Source organism: Perca fluviatilis, chromosome 6, assembly GCF_010015445.1.
Source record: "Perca fluviatilis chromosome 6, GENO_Pfluv_1.0, whole genome shotgun sequence".
Classification (NCBI taxonomy): Eukaryota; Metazoa; Chordata; class Actinopteri; order Perciformes; family Percidae; genus Perca; species Perca fluviatilis.
The window spans coordinates 17,950,058-17,967,516 of NC_053117.1; the positions used below are offsets into that span (position 1 = coordinate 17,950,058).

The window sequence follows — 17,459 nt, forward strand, 5'->3', positions numbered from 1 at the left end:
CCCTCCACTGTATTTATTAGTTGTAAACATCCTCACAAGCTGTCGTATTTGTTGTTAGATTGCTGAATTTTCGCCGCTAACTATTTCTAACAATGTTAATTTGTTAAAAAGTAATGCTATGTTTTTGTTATTCGTAGATGTATATGAGACACTTTTATACAAAATACACAGGTTTTTGTACAAATCAAATATCAATTCAATATTTAAGGTATCTTGTTAAGATAAAAAAGGTCCCACACAGATTTGCACTTTGATCTCTGGATTCAGAGTCCAGAGTGCTAACAGTAACCATTCCTAAAGTTAGGAACACTTAATACATTTGGCGATCAGTCATCAGTAAAGAAAAACATGGATTTGTGGCTAAGATATATCCATATTTTTTAAGCACTTCCAAGCACCTTATCAGAGCCTAAACCTTGGTTCAGTGTGTTCAGATATGATTAAAAAGAAATTGATCAATTTATGATTGCTTAGTTATGCCCAACAATAATGGTTCAATGACCAGAAACAAATAAAACTTCATTGAGTTGACATAGCCCATCACAGAAAAAAAAACAACCCACTAACTTACAAAAAACATCCCTTGGTGAGAGATAAACCAAAGAATACAGACTAATTACTATCCATTTGTCCCTCTCACTTTGTGTTCTTATTGCACATCAAAATAGAAGATGGGACAGTGTTCTTCCACAGGGTAGGTCTATTTATTGACCAACTAATTTAAGATGTATATTAGTTATATTGTTCCTTTTAACAAAATAAGGGACTGCAGTCCCAACATTTTCACATTTTGGGGACACACTGTAGCAGCAATATTACTAGTGACACATAACCCTATTTGAGCTGGCAATCTGGAGATAGGCCTGCATTTTTTATCCTATTATTGGACACAGAATTTTTTTTACTTTTTTTTGTCAAGGAATTTATAAAAACTGCTTTAGGTTTGGGGTGAGCTATTTGAATGTTGTCTCTTGGCTCCTTACTATTACTGCAGCCTAGCTCTGTCTTGAAAACCCTTTATTTGCTCTTTAATATTGTTAGCCCATTTCAGTATTTTATAAGATGTTAATAAAGGGCATTTTGAACGATTTTTTCAAAATTAATTCTTTCAAGAGGTCTATTTAAGAATGCAATCCCATTGCATCATAAGTCATGGTCCAATGGGGCTCTTTAAAGCAGAGGCAAACTGTTAGAATCCTAAGCATTTCTCTTAGCATCATTAGAATTGATGCAACCTGGTGAGGGATTGACTTTCAACTGCTTTAAGGCGTGTGACCATTAAAGGGGAATACTATTTTCCACTCCTGTCCTCTGTAACAGTCAATATGTGTAAACAATGAAAGCTCAACAGCTCTCTTCGACATAGTTACTCAACCAGATGGCTTGAGGAATCTTTCTGCAGATACTGTTTAAATGCCACATTTATGCAGCATTTTCTAACATTTATTTCAGGATTACTTATGTTTTTTGGAAACAAATGTCCTTGTCAGTAAAGCATTAACTTTAATAATGACTGTTTTACATATTATGATTTCAGGGCCTTCTGGCAGTAGAATAGGCTATTTTTTGTTTCAGCTGAAAGCACATGAACTAAGGCCATCACATTACAATCAGTCAATCACAAATAATGTTGTTGAATTAAATCATCTGTGGTGCAAATATATCACTATCTATTATAATAATCTATTATTTATTTGTGCATTTTATTAATATGTTTTGTTTTTATATATTTGTTACAGTTTATTTTGTTTTGTTTTACATGCATATTGTTCTTGGTGCTGCAGCTACTCTGCAAAGCATCCCACACTGCTCGACCTAAAACGTCAGCACGTCCCTATACGTGCCCTAAAGTTGAGATACTAATGTTGCCTTTAAATGCTCCTCGGACACACACCCTAGTATGTTCTTAGCAGTATTTCACAAGACTGCAGCCTAATTGTGACATATATTTACCCAGTATAATACTACGGCTTACTAAACGGATTATAGCAATAGCAACAAAATGGTAAAGCTGGTTAAATGTAAAAACAAAAACAAAAAACGGTCATACTAAAACTTTGCTGCCGACCTCCATGAAAATTCCGATATTTCTTCCAGCACTTGGAGCCAACGTTATTATTTATTTGAGTATGTGGTGGTCTTGCTCGGCAAACGAAGAAGAAAACATGGTGATGTTATGATTTTGGAGACGATGCTAATCTTTCTGGAGACAGTGCGATTGGACACATCCCCTTGTCACCCTTATTCATGGCCTCAGTCTGTTGTATTTGAACGATGTACGCCGCTGTTTTTGGATCCGGATGGTACTTTATGATGAGAAAGGTCTGGAGCCGAGAGATCGAGAATAACGGAACGCAGCTGAGAGGCGGATCGACCGCTTGACCTGGTATAACACACGGTCGCATGTTATGTGTCTGAGTCGAGACCTGTATGGTCCCAAAGCTAATGATAACGGTTGCATGAGGTCGGGATAGGCAGCCAGGCATCCGAGTTGAATGCAGGTGGGCCAGAGATGGGAAATGACACCGCACTGCTCCAAATGTATCCGCTCAAGCGAAGGAGGATATAGCACTTCAGGCGAAATATCCTCGGAGAGAAAACAATGTTTGTTTAACGCTTTTTTTGAACTGTAACTGTAACACTAACACTGTAACACACACCGTTTGACTATTCTGTATCCGACTCCCAAACAGTGCCAACGCAGGTTTTATTGGCGCGAGCAGTGTTACTATTTTTGTTCCATCACTTTGCAGACATGTCTTTCACAATGGAGGATAATTTGGAGTCGGGGTGGGTAGCCGTTCGCCCGAATGCGTTTGAAGTGAAGGAAAAGCATAAATTTGTCTTTATCGTTGCCTGGAATGAAGTGGAGGGTAAATTTGCCATTACGTGTCACAACAGGACGGTGCAGAGGAGAAGCTTTGGTAGGGACCCACCGGCGGAGGCGACTGGCAAGGATGGGGACAAAACAAAATGGCCCGAAAGTCCCGTCAGAGTATCCAAGAGCCCTAGCAAAGGAGCCAAGGAAGCTGTGTTTAGAGGCCCTAAGACTAAGTCCGTCATGTCAACAAAACCAAGCCCTGTCAAAATTCCAACTGTGATTACATCTGCAGCATCTCCGGTTAGCCCTGATACTGAGATGCTAAAATCACTAAGAGAGGGGCAACTGTCCCCCTCAATGGACAGCTTGGACCTGGAGGAACTGGACAGTCTGGGCATGAAGGACTGCAGCTGGGCCGGACTCTTCTCCTTCCAGGACCTCCGGTCAATCCACCAGCAGCTGTGCTCGGTGAACTCGGACCTGGAGCCCTGCCTCCCGGTGTTTCCGGAGGAACCAGCCGGGATGTGGACAGTGCTGTTCGGCCCGACGGAAGTAACCGAGACCGAAATGGATGAGCTTTGCTACAGTTTACAGATGTACCTAGGCCACGCGCTCGATACGTGTGGATGGAAGATCCTTTCGCAGGTTCTGTTTACGGAAAACGACGACCTAGATGAGTACTATGAGAGCCTGAGCGAGCTGAGGCAGTCCGGGTTAGAGGAGGCGCTCAACCGTGCATCAAAACATCTGCAAGAGGTGAGATCTTTTGTGATCCTCCCACTCTCCATGACTTTATCAGCTTCGTATTGACATAGTTTGTGCATATTCTTTCTCTGAAACTCACAACAGTCACAGAGTTGCACATCTGGAGACCACAGTCTTTCTGCTGTGCTGACCAGACCTAAGGGACTGCTCGAGGCTGTGCCATACCACAATGGTAGTGAGGAAGTGTGATGCACTAGCCGTTCATGTGAGGTAGCCAGGTATTTAATAGACATACTTAGTAATAGATTGCATTCAATTGAGTACAAATTCAATGCAGTTTACAGAAAAGGGGTGAACTATGATACTGTGTCGGAGATCTTCGCTTAAAATAAATATATTTTAAGCATCATTTATATATTTTCTTATATGGGAAATTTTAATAAGAGGAAAAATCTTAGACTGAAATAGTAAATATTTCACACAAAATCTCTGGTAAACTGAGTGTAGATGTGTGGACCATTCAGTAGATACAGATACTCAACATAATCATTTGTAAAAATGAGTTAACTTTTATGAAGTAAACCAAACAATAAAAGCTAACTTGGTATTGGTATAACTAACGTATTATACATTTATTAGGTATCTAAAATAGGAAAATAGTTCAGGTCTGTGAGAAAAAGAGGTCGCCAGAAGTTATAGAATGTACAATCTAATCTCCATAAGCAGAGGCATAGGCACATGTCCTTTAACAATTGCACACTGATGAGACGGCTGACAGTGACACTGACAAGACGTCTCCATTATTCTTTTATTCCTATTAAATTATTCTCTTGGGAATACAGTGGAACTGGCCAGCTAGTAATAGAAGTAGGAATTTGTAAAATTAGGTTGTAACTAGAGATGTTCAGATACCGATACCAGTATCAGTATCGGCTCCGATATTGCCTAAACGCTGGTATCGGGAAGTACAGGAGTTTATGCACCAATCCGATACCACGTAATAAAGCCCTAAAGAAAATCTACGTTAAAGTAGTTTATTTTTGTTCTTTTTCTGTTATAACTGACTGTCAAACTGGATAATAAAAGAAAGTTCTGTGGCATTCATTGTTTGTGTTTGTTTATGTTTCACAAAGAGTTTAACCTGAGCCAGACTGACAACAAAGTTAAAAATAATATCACATACATACAGGGATAGTAGTATACAGTTAGTAAACATAATAAAATATATGACACACTGGTATCGGTTCGGTACTCGTATCGGCCAATACGCAAGTTCAGGTATCGGAATCAGTATCGGGAAGCAAAAAATGGTATCGGACCATCTCTAGTTGTAACTGTAGTCCTCTAGGTAATATTATACCCTCAGCATGGCTGCTGGTTACACAGCTGAGAGTTAAGTGTGCACACACACACACGCACACACACACACACACACACACACACACACACACACACACACACACACACACACACTTCAAGCGCTTCTTATCTTTTAGAATGAACACTTCTGATAAAGCATAAATCTCAGCTTTTCTATGGAACCATACTGGACAGCCCCAAACGAGGCAGGTTGCTATGAAGACTTTACCTACTGTCAGTAGGTAGGTTGTCAGTTTAGTTGCAAAATATCACCATTTTTATTGGACCTTTCTTGGTTATTTATATGTAAAGACTTCAGTAACACACTATATTTACATTTTTAATGATATCGACTCACTGAAGGATCAGATGTTATATATACACGTTTCCCTCTCTTTTGTTCTTAAACTGTTGTTGTGAGAACATGTAGGAAGAAAATGCAGAAACAGTCAATATTCTTTTGACAAATCATGTCATAAATATTAATATATTTGTTATTACTCTTATATTTGATTAAAAACATATTTATTCAACAGCTCAGCATTTAAAAAAAACAAGAATACACATCCTATAGTTTCAGTGCGCACCAGAAAGGAATTAAAAAGCATTAGTCTTGATATCCAAAAAAAAGAAACTTGAGAATTTCACATGTGGTGAAAACATAACAAAAATAAAACTGATATTTTAGTAAATGTTGTTAAAAAAACTCAGACTGTCTTTGATTATAACTTGTTACTCTGTCAAATAGCATACAGTACGTATGTGTGGTGGTGTGTTCAAAAGTGTGTATGGATGAAAAAAAGTAGATGTTTGACGATGTGCTGTAGTGAATATGAGTTTTATAATTGTTTTTATAAATAGTTATAAAAGATGTCTTAAAGTTATATTAATAAACATTTTTGTGAAACACCTCTGTATGTATATAATATAATCAAACACTAGCACCAATATTTTAGTGACCAACCTAGTTCTGCTTTGAGATCTTGATACAGTGGAGACATAATCCAGACACCATACACACTCCAGGTTCCTCTTACACACACAGCAGCAGCTAGTGATTGATTACAATAACTGTGCTTACTATAAACAGACAATATATTGATACTCACTGGCTCTCACATTGTACTACTAATCAATGGGGTTAGATTAATGCAGCCTTGACTTATTGAGCCAGAGAATGCAAGAAGAGAAGAAGAGAAGAGAACAGGTTAGAAAGAGCATTAATGGCAGTTTGCCATTATTAGCATCACAGCCTTACTCCTGACCATTATAGTGGAGGGTACATCAACTTTGACTGTTACCTGTATTTATGTAATTAATATCTTTCCATTACACATAGTATTGACCAAGATAATAGCCAATTCCCAGGTAAAACACACCTATTCATTGCCAATGCTGCAAAACTAGGAACTTAAAAATAGTCAAATTAAAGAATATTTGCAGTGTGAATGGTAGGATTTTATATATGCAGTATATATTTTTATGTGTCACAAAAAATGGAAGTAAAGAACTAATAATTACTTATTATTTTAAGTTTCTAATGTTCATGACTCTAGCAGTACAGTAAGTTCACAGTATAATACATTTTATATCTGCTTGAATGTTTACTGTCATTTCAAAAGTAAGAAAGAGTCAAGAGACTACATCCATGTACTGTACAGATGTGTTTATGTGACTTCCTGGCCTTTCCTTTCTGCTCTGCTTTTGGCAGTGAAAAGAGGCTGTGAGTAGCACAGAGCAACCACCCACATGTCATTCCACCCAGTCAGTCCCACACCCACTCCCTTTCAGTTGAGACACACACACACACACACACACACACACACACACACACACACACACACACACACACACACACACACACACACACACACACACACACACACACACACACACACACACACTTTTTCAAAACTCTTCATTAATTTCACATCCAAAACTAACACCTTTTCACTTTGACTGTTCTAAAGTTTATGTAACTTGAATTAATCTGAAATTTGCTTTAATATCCTTTATATTTTCTATATATGTGCATATAGTAATTAAAACATATAGAAAAATAAAAAGTTGAAACAAAAAGCAAATTCAAAGCTGTAATAATACTGTAATAACAAAAAACCTCAACAAGTATAGTATAACTCATACTGTACAGCACTGAGGGTTCTAGTCATCCCTCTCTCCTGCACTTGGTTCTCATCACCATCACATCTAATGTCTTTTAGCTGAAATCAGCTGTTTGGAATGATTCATATTTCATTTTATTGTAAATATTCTCATTACTGTAATTCTGAATGGAATGTGTTTTTAACAGTTTTGAAAACTGTGTAAGCCTTTAAAAAAGGTGCTGCATATATAGTGTTTTGCAGGTGGTGGAGTGTGAATGAGAAAAGAGTTCTTGGATTTTGGAAAATGTGGTCATTGAATGCATTTTGCGTGGAACCAATGAAAAGTGATTTACTGTTTGGTCCACATAGTTTGCCTTACTGTGACAAGTTTTGAAAATTTGACTTCAGTTTTGACCATGTTAGCAATTGGGAAAAATAAGGACATTCAGCTCTTTATCACGGCAAATGCTCTGTACAGAAGTTCATTCAACACACTTTGGTGTGTCTCACACACACACACACACACACACACACACACACTGGCATATTGGTCCTTCCACTCCATTTGAGGGCTGAGTTAATGGCTATTTCAGTGATTGCTGGTAGCCTGCAGGATTGTTCAGTCTGGCAAAAATGTGTGTGTATTGATTTTATTCCCAGCAGCAGAAAGGACTCTGCTCTGTCAGCCAATGTCTGTGCACTGAGACTGCACTCAGATATACTCCTATTATTTACAGTTACACAGTAGTCTCACAGTGAGGTGCAAGTTTCTATTCACTGCTGAGTGACACTAAAAGATGTATTTAAGCATGTTCATGGCTTGTGTATTCATGGATGGGTTAACTGATTTGACACAGTTATCACACTGTTCTACAGATAACAGTCTAATGGAAACACATGTTACATCTACATTACAGCCACTTAGTATGTTTGGCTTCTGCTTACTGCACCTTTTCTGATTTGTACATAACAGACACTTGAATAAATATATCAGGCCTATAATGTTTTTTTTTTCAATCAAGGTGCCAACAACTGTCTTAGTGTTTGTTTGGACCTCTTTGGAAGCCCATTTTCCCACTACATCCAATATGGATAACTGCATATGCCTTATTATGTAACAAGGCCGTACAGATATTTTAAAAGAAGCTATGAGTATTTTTCTGTTCTGATGTTCTGAAGGTTGGTTTTATGTTAACAATGACAAAAAATAACTTTCTGTGTGTGCATGTGATGCAGCTGCTGGAGAAGCACCAGACCATGGACAGTATGGTGAAGCTGTTGGAGCTATATGAGGAGGAAGATGAGGCCTATGGAGTCCTGCTGGAGGCCTCCACACGGCTGTACCAGTACCTGCTGCAGCCCTTCAGAGACATGAGGGAACTAGCAATGCTACGCAGACAGCAGATCAAGGTAACAATTTGCGTTACTGTAAAGTTTGCTGTTTAGGCGTATAAACATGTGCACACTAAGAAGCAGCCAAGCCTCTTCAACTTTTACACACACACACACACAACACACACACACATACACACACACACACCGTTGATGGCCAGCTGATTTCTGTAGTAAAAAAATGGTGTATACTGTTGGTGGCATCCAACCAGTAGAAACTAAAAAGTTTGTGTTTTTTGTGTTGTTTAAATTTGAATATATATTTTCTGACTCTAGGAGTTACTCAGATGTATGCTTACTGTAACTAACATATGTGGGAAGCAGCTACAATGCAGATAGTCCCAGATACAGTGATTTACATATTTCTGTATTTCTCTACAGACACCAACATAGTTATACAACAGTCATAAAACACAGGAAATTCTCATTTCTCTCAAAATAGAGTCTGCTCTTTGTGTGCGCATCACTGTGTATGTGGATAATTGACTGTGGTGTATAATGCAAAATGGATTATTTTGTATATTTTGATAAATGCCTTATGGTTAGTAAAGCAGTGGGACGGTGGTTAGATGCATCTTATTGCAAAGAAAAGATGAAGGCTGGTGAATGGATAAATGGTGGAAATAATTATTGTAGTGCTGATAGCTGATTTATATTTAGCTCACTGACTCACGTCAGTAATAAAAAGACTTCAGTATCACATTACTGCATAACATCAGCAACAACATATATATATATATATATATATATATACATACATACATACATACATACACACACACACACACACACACACACACACACACACACACACACACACACACACACACACACACACACACACACACACACACACAAACACACACACAACCACAGTATCTAAAACACTTGGGATGTGGCAGTTGGGGGTTGAGTGACATACTGTGAGATGGAATGGAGCCCCATGGATCTCCTATTTCCTGCCATCTCACAGAGACATGAATAAGTCATGTTGTGTCTGGTCCTATAGGTTTACTGCTTTTATTTCCCACCTTGCAGTACTTCAGACATCCTTTCTGTCCTGCGTAGTTAGTAGTATTCCTATCCTTAAGTCACTTTACTGTTCAGAATGCTGCAGCGGGAAAACCTACTGTACTTTCACTTTGTCATACAAACCAGCAAACTGACTTACATTGACCCACAAAACTAGTAATAGGCTGAAATTAACAGTCAACACAAATCACTTCTTCACTGCACATTTTCTTTTGCCAGCGCAAACTCTCTTCCTTTCTGTCTCTCTGCTGTTGCACAGATTTACTGCAGTAAACACGGCAGCACATGAGGTCCCTGAGAAGCTTTGCCAGAAAGGAGCACTAAGTAGTTGCAAAACTCACAGGTCCCACCGAGATTTGAACTCGGATCGCTGGATTCAGAGTCCAGAGTGCTAACCATTACACCATGGAACCCCCTGGCTGAATATTTAACGTGGGAGGGGATCATGAACTTGTACTTCCGGTCTATTTATAGCCTGCAGCGTTTGTAGCTTAGACACAGCATGGCTTTATGGCGCTCTTCTTCATCTAAATTCCCTTAGTTTGGGGTTTATATGTCTTTTTTCTATTACCTTTTCTGGTCACGTTTTCATTTTTGTCTACAAGAAAAAAAAAAAGAGGATTCTGCTGCGTCAGACAATACGATGAAATGTTGTTCACAAACTATAAGATTAACAAAGAAAATCTAAATGTCAAACATGTTGACCAAAATCATTAATCCCTCAACTGAAAAACTACGTAGCATGTTGATATAGAGTAGCCTAGCCAGTGTTTGAGTTTCAATGTAGCCTCTAATCTTGTGCATTCACAAGGGCAAAACAAGGCCACACAGTATATCTAAATAGTGTTTTATGGTAGATTTTTGTGTAAAAGGTTGCTGATTAAGATTTACAGTAACACAAATCATCAGATATAAAGCCAACATGTCTAAAATGACACTATGTATAGCAATGCTGAATAAAATGAAAGCAAAGGACTGGCAATCAGACAGCAGGAAGTTGCAGTGGTAAATGATACTGGTGCACTGCTGAGTAGTGCAGTATGAGCAGAGGTGCAGCGAGGTTACTTAGGGTCAGACAGGGATGCAGCTCTGTAACCATTGCTGATTTCTTTCTTTCTTTATCCTGTACAGGCACTTTTTGTTTTCCTCTGGTAATTCAGTTGTGCTCCGTATTGATCAGTGAGCATTTTGTCTGCGTTTGGTTAACAGAGACACAGCGACGTCATATTCCCATTATGGTCTTTAACTTTTAACTTTCTTTTCTTCAAATGGTCCTAGAATCCACTAATTAAAAGACAAAGTGAATGTGTGATGCTGAAATATTACAGGTTTAAATTGGTTGTTTAAGTGCTAATAAATGGTGAATTTAAATCATTCTTCCTTTTATCCTCAGGAAAAATGTCAAAAGGCATTTAACAGTTTTCAATTGTTCGCAATATCAATTTCCTATGTTCCTTCTAAATGGTGTTTATGCTTTTATTAGATGGTTAAAATGGGTTTGTATGAAAAAATGGTGTTTGCAATGGTGTATGCATGTTTGTTTGAATAGGCACCCGGTAGAACATACTGCATAATGCCAGTGCTTCCATGTCTGGGAGTGTGGCTCCCTCTCCAGGCCTGCTTTTTCCAGTGAAACCATTTCTAATTTATCCTGTTCCTCATGGCATGCATCAATTTACTGTAAGTCAGGCAATCTTTCTCTACATTTTTATGTGAGATTAACTGTCCTGTCATATAAACTATCACATAATAACTCCTAAGTATTATTAGGGAAAACAATTTTATCACTATTTTCTTTTCTTTTTTTTGTGAAGCCCATTTATTCTTGCCACTTTGTGGCAGTAAAGAGCCATTTTGGGGTTCCACATCTGAATCTCAAATGAAGCAGTATATCTTCTGTGTATGGATTTTTATGACTGCAACTGCATTGGCTGTATCCTCAGATCACCTCAGATGAAACTATTCGTATACCATATATCTTCAGATCCAATTTTTAATATCAGCATAATATATTCTGTATCACAGAGTGTACATACTTTTAGTTTGTATAATTTATTTTTCTTTGGAATTTTCACAGGATAAATCTTTGTCTTACTGCCTCACTGAGGCCTCGTTGTTCTTAGCCTTGCTGACAAAAATATGTTCGACCTCGCTCAACAGATTTCTATGGAGAATGACTATTTGGGCCCAAGGCGGATCGAGGCTCTAAAAAAGGAGGACTCTGACTGGCAGAAGAAAGCTCAGGAGGCAGTACTCAACATCCAGGAGTTTACTGTAAAATACTTTGAGATCACTGCTAGAGCCCAGAAAGGTAAAGTATGCCATCACGGTCACTGCCAATGTCAAGTCCATAAAGCAGCAGAGGAATGACTTTGAATAATTACACACACAACACACACACAACACACACACACACACACACACACACACACACACACACACACACACACACACACACACACACACACACACACACACACACACACACACAGTGGTAGTATTGGCCTGCTATTGACCTGTGTGTGGTTTTGAACACCAAGGCTAATGTGATTTGCTTTTAATGAGGCAGTGTAGACAGCCATGGTTTGACAGGGCCAGGAGGAAACAAGGACAACCTATCGATCAAACAGCTCTGCGAACAGATTGTCTTCGTGAAGGGTTAATCCAAAATGTGCCGTGCTTATCCCAGTCTTTTCTCCACTACTGATTAGTCCATTTATTATCTGACACTTATCAGATCAAAAATCAGATGAGTGGCTTCAAGTGCAAACTGGAATGAAAGAAGTTGTAATGTCCAAATGTGGCCAATAGATGTCTCCCTCTACATTATTGTACTACGTAGTTCCTACCTTTGACTTTAGGCATCACATTAAAAGAAAAGAAAGTGAGTGAAATGCCCACTCATGTTATCAGTGTGTGTGTGTGTGTGTGTGTGTGTGTGTGTGTGTGTGTGTGTGTATGTGTATGTGTGTGCGTGCGTGCGTGCATGCGTGTGTGCATGCGTGCGTGCATGCGTGTATGTGTAGGGCTCTATGAGCGTATGAAGACGGACCGGCGTAAGTTTGGTAAATCTTCATGGACAGCGGCGGTAGAGCGCATGGAGAGACTCTGCTACTCTGTCGCCAAGGAAACTCTACAGCTCCAGAGAGCCAGGGAGCTCTGTCTGGAGCAGAGGAAACACACACTTCGAGAGGAGGTGTGGTAGTAACACTCAACACCATTCAAAACACATATGAACAGACATAAACACTCACACACAAACAGTCTTTTGATGTGAGTTTTTTTGTCCTGTCCCCTCAGATGCAGAGTCTGTGTAGCAGTGACGATGCCATGGCCCTCTTAGACCACATGGAGACACGTTACTATGAGCGCCAGCTCCAACTGTACGATATCCAGGTTGAGATACTACAGTGTGAAGAGCTGCTCCTCACTGCTCAACTAGACAGCATTCACAGACAGATGTCAGGTATTTTGGCTGAATTCACAAGCTACTTTTGGACACATTTTGCTTACAGGATAAGCCCCTTATCCTAAGCCCCTTTTTTAAAAGAGTCCTGAAAAGACACTACATTTCAAACTATTCTGTACTGTTGACTGCACATGAACATGCTACAAGACAAGTCTGAATTATTACTCTGTACATTAATGGTGTGTAGTGTCTGTCTAACACACGAAAGACCGGTAGCTGTGTCTCCAAACAAGTCTAGATATTTATGTATGTGTGTTTGCAGAGCGTCAGGATGAGGTGGTGTACTATGACACCTTTGAAAGTGCAGATGATATAAAAGGGGATGATACTGCAGAGAGGGAAGAGCTGCGCAGACTTCAGGTCAGCGCTCGACAGCTGGAGGCAAGAAGGGGCCGCATCACTGCCAAGCGTTCCTATCTGAGGAACAAAAGGGTGCGTACACCCTACTCACAATTACAGTTATTTTCATTCCTGAAGTGTATCCTGGATTCTACATACTGTTAGTGCATACTATTCAATATGCAGAAGTGTGCGTTTTGAAACTGTGTCCTGCTATGCCAGAAACATATTTCATCAAGAAACGAACTAATATGCCTTGGAATTGGAATTGGCATTATTCATGATGCTGTGTGGGTCAGTGTGTTGATTTATTTTTTTCTTTATTTCTTTCTGCAGGAGATCTGTGTATCCAACCACACTCAGAAGCAGCAGGAACGTCAAACCATCCACAAGGACTCTGTATCCCACCAGGTCTTACAGGTACGTGCTTTTTTATAATGACGTGACTGTATACCTGTAGCAATGTCAGTAACTCTCTCCTCCTCTGAACCTCAACAATTTTCAGCTGAATGATGAAGAAGAGGAAGACGAAGAGAGGAAGAACAGCCGAGTTAGTCAGGAGAGGCAGAGGACTCTGGAGAGACTACGCACTTTCAAGCAGGTATGTGCCCTCCTATTAATTAAATGTAAATATCAAAAATGTTCTTTTTTTACTAATCGACGAATTCTGTCTTTTGCTGTGCCTTTCTCTAGCGCTACCCAGGTCAGGTGATTCTCAAGTCCACTCGACTACGCGTGACCCACACCAGAAGAAGAGAGCGTGGAAGGAGCATGGAAATGAGTAGCGCGACTGTGGGCCACCCGCTGTGTCTCAGTACCAGTGTGCAGACGGACCCCAGCTCCACACTCACCACTCAGCCCGTCACGGTCCTCACAGCATCTCTTCCTCCTCTGCCTGTGCCCAGTACTGCAGACTCCACCTGCTCTCCCTGCTCCCTGTCCTCACTACTGGCATCTCCCATGTCCCCTCCTCCTCCACCTCCCCCTCCCCCTCCCCTGCCAATGAAGGAGGAGTTGTCGCCTTCTGGGAGCCCAGGTCGGCATGGGCAGAAGGTTGAAGGGAAGAATGCAGCAGAAGAGCTCTCCCTCTCCCCACTCGGTCCATTTATCCCTCGCTTCTTTGATAGCAGCCAACTGTTGAGCGCCCGGCAAAAACTGAGGAAGACTCCCCAGGTCGACTCCCACAGCAGAAGAGGTACTGGAACCATTTACCATAGTAGGCTCAATGAGATTAGCAAATTCCAGTAGCCAATCACCATTTGTCTTCCTCTTCTCTTCCTATATGCAGTGAGCTCGCCCATGGACGAGGTGCTAGCCTCCCTGAAGAGAGGCAGCTTCCACCTGAGGAAGGTCGACCAGCGTTCTCTGCCTCCTTCAACAGGTGACGATGATCCCAACAGCATCCTGGCTCAGATTCGCAAGGGGGTCAAACTGAGGCGTGTCCCCAGGAAAGAGAGAAGGGATCAGGGAGAGCTCCCGGCCTCCACCGACCCCCTGACCAGGAGCATCCACGAGGCGCTGCGCCGCATAAAGGATGCCTCACCAGACTCTGACTCAGATGACGACGGGCTGGCCGGCCACGACTGGGAAAGCTAGGGTTCACGGCTCAGACGCAAGAAATAATAACGCACACAGATGCCTGCACCCTCTGGCACTCACTTCACTCACACTCAAGCACACAAAGCCCAGTCACACATGTACCTAGTGACTACGCCAGGGCATGAGTCATACCGAATATCACCAACTCACCAAATGCTCCAAAGGTCTAATGGTTAACCTGTTCATTTGTTTTTCACACTACATGCACCATGGTGAAAGGACATTATTTGTAGGTTTTATTCCTGTATCAGATTGTGAGGATGCTTTGTTTATTTATTGTTTTGGAGTTGTACTGTTGAAAAGCTCTGCACTGGCCTTTTGTGGCTACAACATCCAGAAGCGCACATAACACATTTTACACCAAAACACTGCACTGACAGTTATTTGCGAAACTGAAACCACTCGCCCCAAAGCATTAGAACGGAGAAACTTTAACTGCAACACAAATTAAGTAATGGGTATGGTTGATCATTTGGTGGCATGTGGGAGACAGAAAAACAAATAGATCACACTGAGATTTGAACTTGGACTTACTCTCCAGATTGGAAACCATAACACCATCCCCTCTGCTGCCGCTCTGTCCTATTTTTACTCAACCAGTGTACTATGACTGAACAACACTACTGTATGCTGCACACCTGGTTTTGTCCTGTCACACGTGGGTGTGTTATTGTCCTACAGTATAAGGATGACTGCTTGTCTAGTCTGACACTGCACAAAGACTGTAAATCCTTTTAGTCTGTCGCACCAGATTCCTTCCCCTCCCCCCCGCTCTTGTCCTCTTCCGACCTTCACTACCCCCAACTCTCACCCCCCTATCTGGGTGAGGGAATATGTATCGACCCATCTGTTCGTCCGCAGCATATGGCCAGGCTGGTGGGAGATATGGAGAGTCACAGTAGGTTTATCATTTGGTGCAGAAACTAACAACATCTCTGAGCAGAAGCTGGTCACCTAGAGTGGGAAAAGGATTAGATGAAGGGTCACCACCAGAGCTGCAGTTTCTTTAGTGGGGAGGAGTTAATATAGTTAGTGTGGTAAAGTGTGGGTAGACTTGGTTGGTGATTCCCAAACTTCGTATGTGGGATAGTCAAGGCAGAGCTGTGAAACCGGTCACGCTTATTTGAATGATGGATGGTTTGTGGGAGGCTAGATTCTCTCAGCGCTGTAGGGAGTCACTGTGGGCTGTGGATTAGGCGGTCGTGATGCATGCAGTTTCTCTCCGCTATTGCATCTCATTTCTTTCACTGCACTCAGTGGGCAGAAGCACACAGTAGGAGGCCTGTTACTCACTGTGCTGGAAGTGAAATCCCGCTCATGCACACATGGACTCTCACGCTCACACTAAACTCACAGACAACGTGTGCAGAAACATTTTAGTGGCAAAGTGAGTCCACAGGCTCAACTCATAAGTCTTTTTTTTTTTTTTTTTTTTTAAATGGTTTCAGCAATTTCATAATGCATAGTACAAATTATGAATCACTTTGCACAGTAACAACTTTTTTTTCATCACTGGTGAAACATATCTGTAGCAGATGAGTAAACAATGTGGAACTGGATCTACAGAGGTGTGATGGAAGGACAGTATGTCAGGACCAGTGGGATGCTTAGCAGCAGAGGAATTCATGCTAACACACGTTAACATGAAGCAAAAGTATGTGAATTCATAAACTAAGCTCTGATTCTGAAACAGCCTCAGCATGCACAAACAGCTTTGATGCAAAGATTTTTGCTTTTCTCTTGTTCTTGTGTTGAGAGCCATTTGCGGATTAATCATAAAGCACGCACTAATGTAGAAAGAATAGGCATGGAAGTATGTGTCAGCTTGAAAATAGCTCAGTGCTGGCAGAGCAAACCTGAGGCACTTTTACATGTCTTCTGTCACTGTCAGCACGATGTTCGTCCATGGTACCCTCATCATGTAGCACAAGGAAGAGATCTAACCCTAACTCTTAACTTAAAATCCTATCCCAGACCTTACCCGACTCTATGTCACTATAACTGACCAGGGCAGAGTTTCCCAAAATATGTTAGCCTACTGCTAAGGTTTACTTTGCTCCACTAAACAATGACTAACAATGTGGTCAAAATGTTTGGGAAACTGGGCTCAGACTGACCTTATAAACACACTGTCATGTGCTTTACACTGTTCTTTATCTATAAATAACCTTTTGGAGCTAACTGTAATTTTACATTGCATTCCATTGCTTTTGTTTTGTATCCCTTTTTTTCCAAAGCATTTCCAGCCAAATCATTTTGTGATGTGTTTGCTTCTGAATATTTCCTATGTAGACCTGTTATCCACGCAGGCTGACTATATGACCCGCTGTCTGAATAAGTCAGTCAGACACTTGAGAAGTGCAATATCAATATAGAGAAATACAAGAAAAGGGATGAAGCAAGTTAAATGGGTAATAATGAGTTCAGATTGATTGCCTAAAACAATGGACTTATTAAATGTTACAGTTGTTTTTACACTTTAGTAGTGTATAAACATACTGTTCCAAGAATACCTTTTTGCCTTTTTGTTCTACCATTTTCATTTATTCAAACCTTTTTTTTTTTTACAACCTCTCCCCCTGCATTTGAATAAAACCTTGTGAAGCAAATTCTGAGATTGTCTGTTTCACTGTTGAAT

The 17,459-nt window shown here is 40.5% G+C and overlaps 1 protein-coding gene and 1 non-coding gene across 2 annotated transcripts; one reads left to right on the forward strand and one right to left on the reverse strand.

Moving 5' to 3' along the window:
* The first annotated feature begins 2,023 nt into the window (after positions 1-2,023).
* Positions 2,024-17,430, forward strand: LOC120560642 (junction-mediating and -regulatory protein-like). Its single transcript, XM_039803325.1, has 10 exons — positions 2,024-3,577; positions 8,227-8,400; positions 11,575-11,725; positions 12,441-12,610; positions 12,715-12,880; positions 13,146-13,315; positions 13,559-13,642; positions 13,728-13,823; positions 13,916-14,417; positions 14,511-17,430. The coding sequence occupies exons 1-10, from the start codon at positions 2,756-2,758 to the stop codon at positions 14,816-14,818; spliced, it is 2,643 nt and encodes an 880-aa protein (XP_039659259.1). The 5' UTR covers positions 2,024-2,755; the 3' UTR covers positions 14,819-17,430.
* On the reverse strand, positions 9,756-9,827 carry trnaq-cug. Its single transcript has one exon. It is a non-coding gene; the product is annotated as a tRNA-Gln (tRNA).
* Positions 17,431-17,459: the final 29 nt, after the last annotated feature.

Bases quoted from the DNA above. Each gene is read 5' to 3' on its own strand.
- LOC120560642 (XM_039803325.1), top strand. From the start codon at position 2,756: ATGTCTTTCACAATGGAGGATAATTTGGAGTCGGGGTGGGTAGCCGTT. The intron at 3,578-8,226 runs GTGAGATCTTTT...CATGTGATGCAG, and splicing joins CATCAAAACATCTGCAAGAG to CTGCTGGAGAAGCACCAGAC. The intron at 13,824-13,915 runs GTATGTGCCCTC...GCCTTTCTCTAG, and splicing joins GACTACGCACTTTCAAGCAG to CGCTACCCAGGTCAGGTGAT.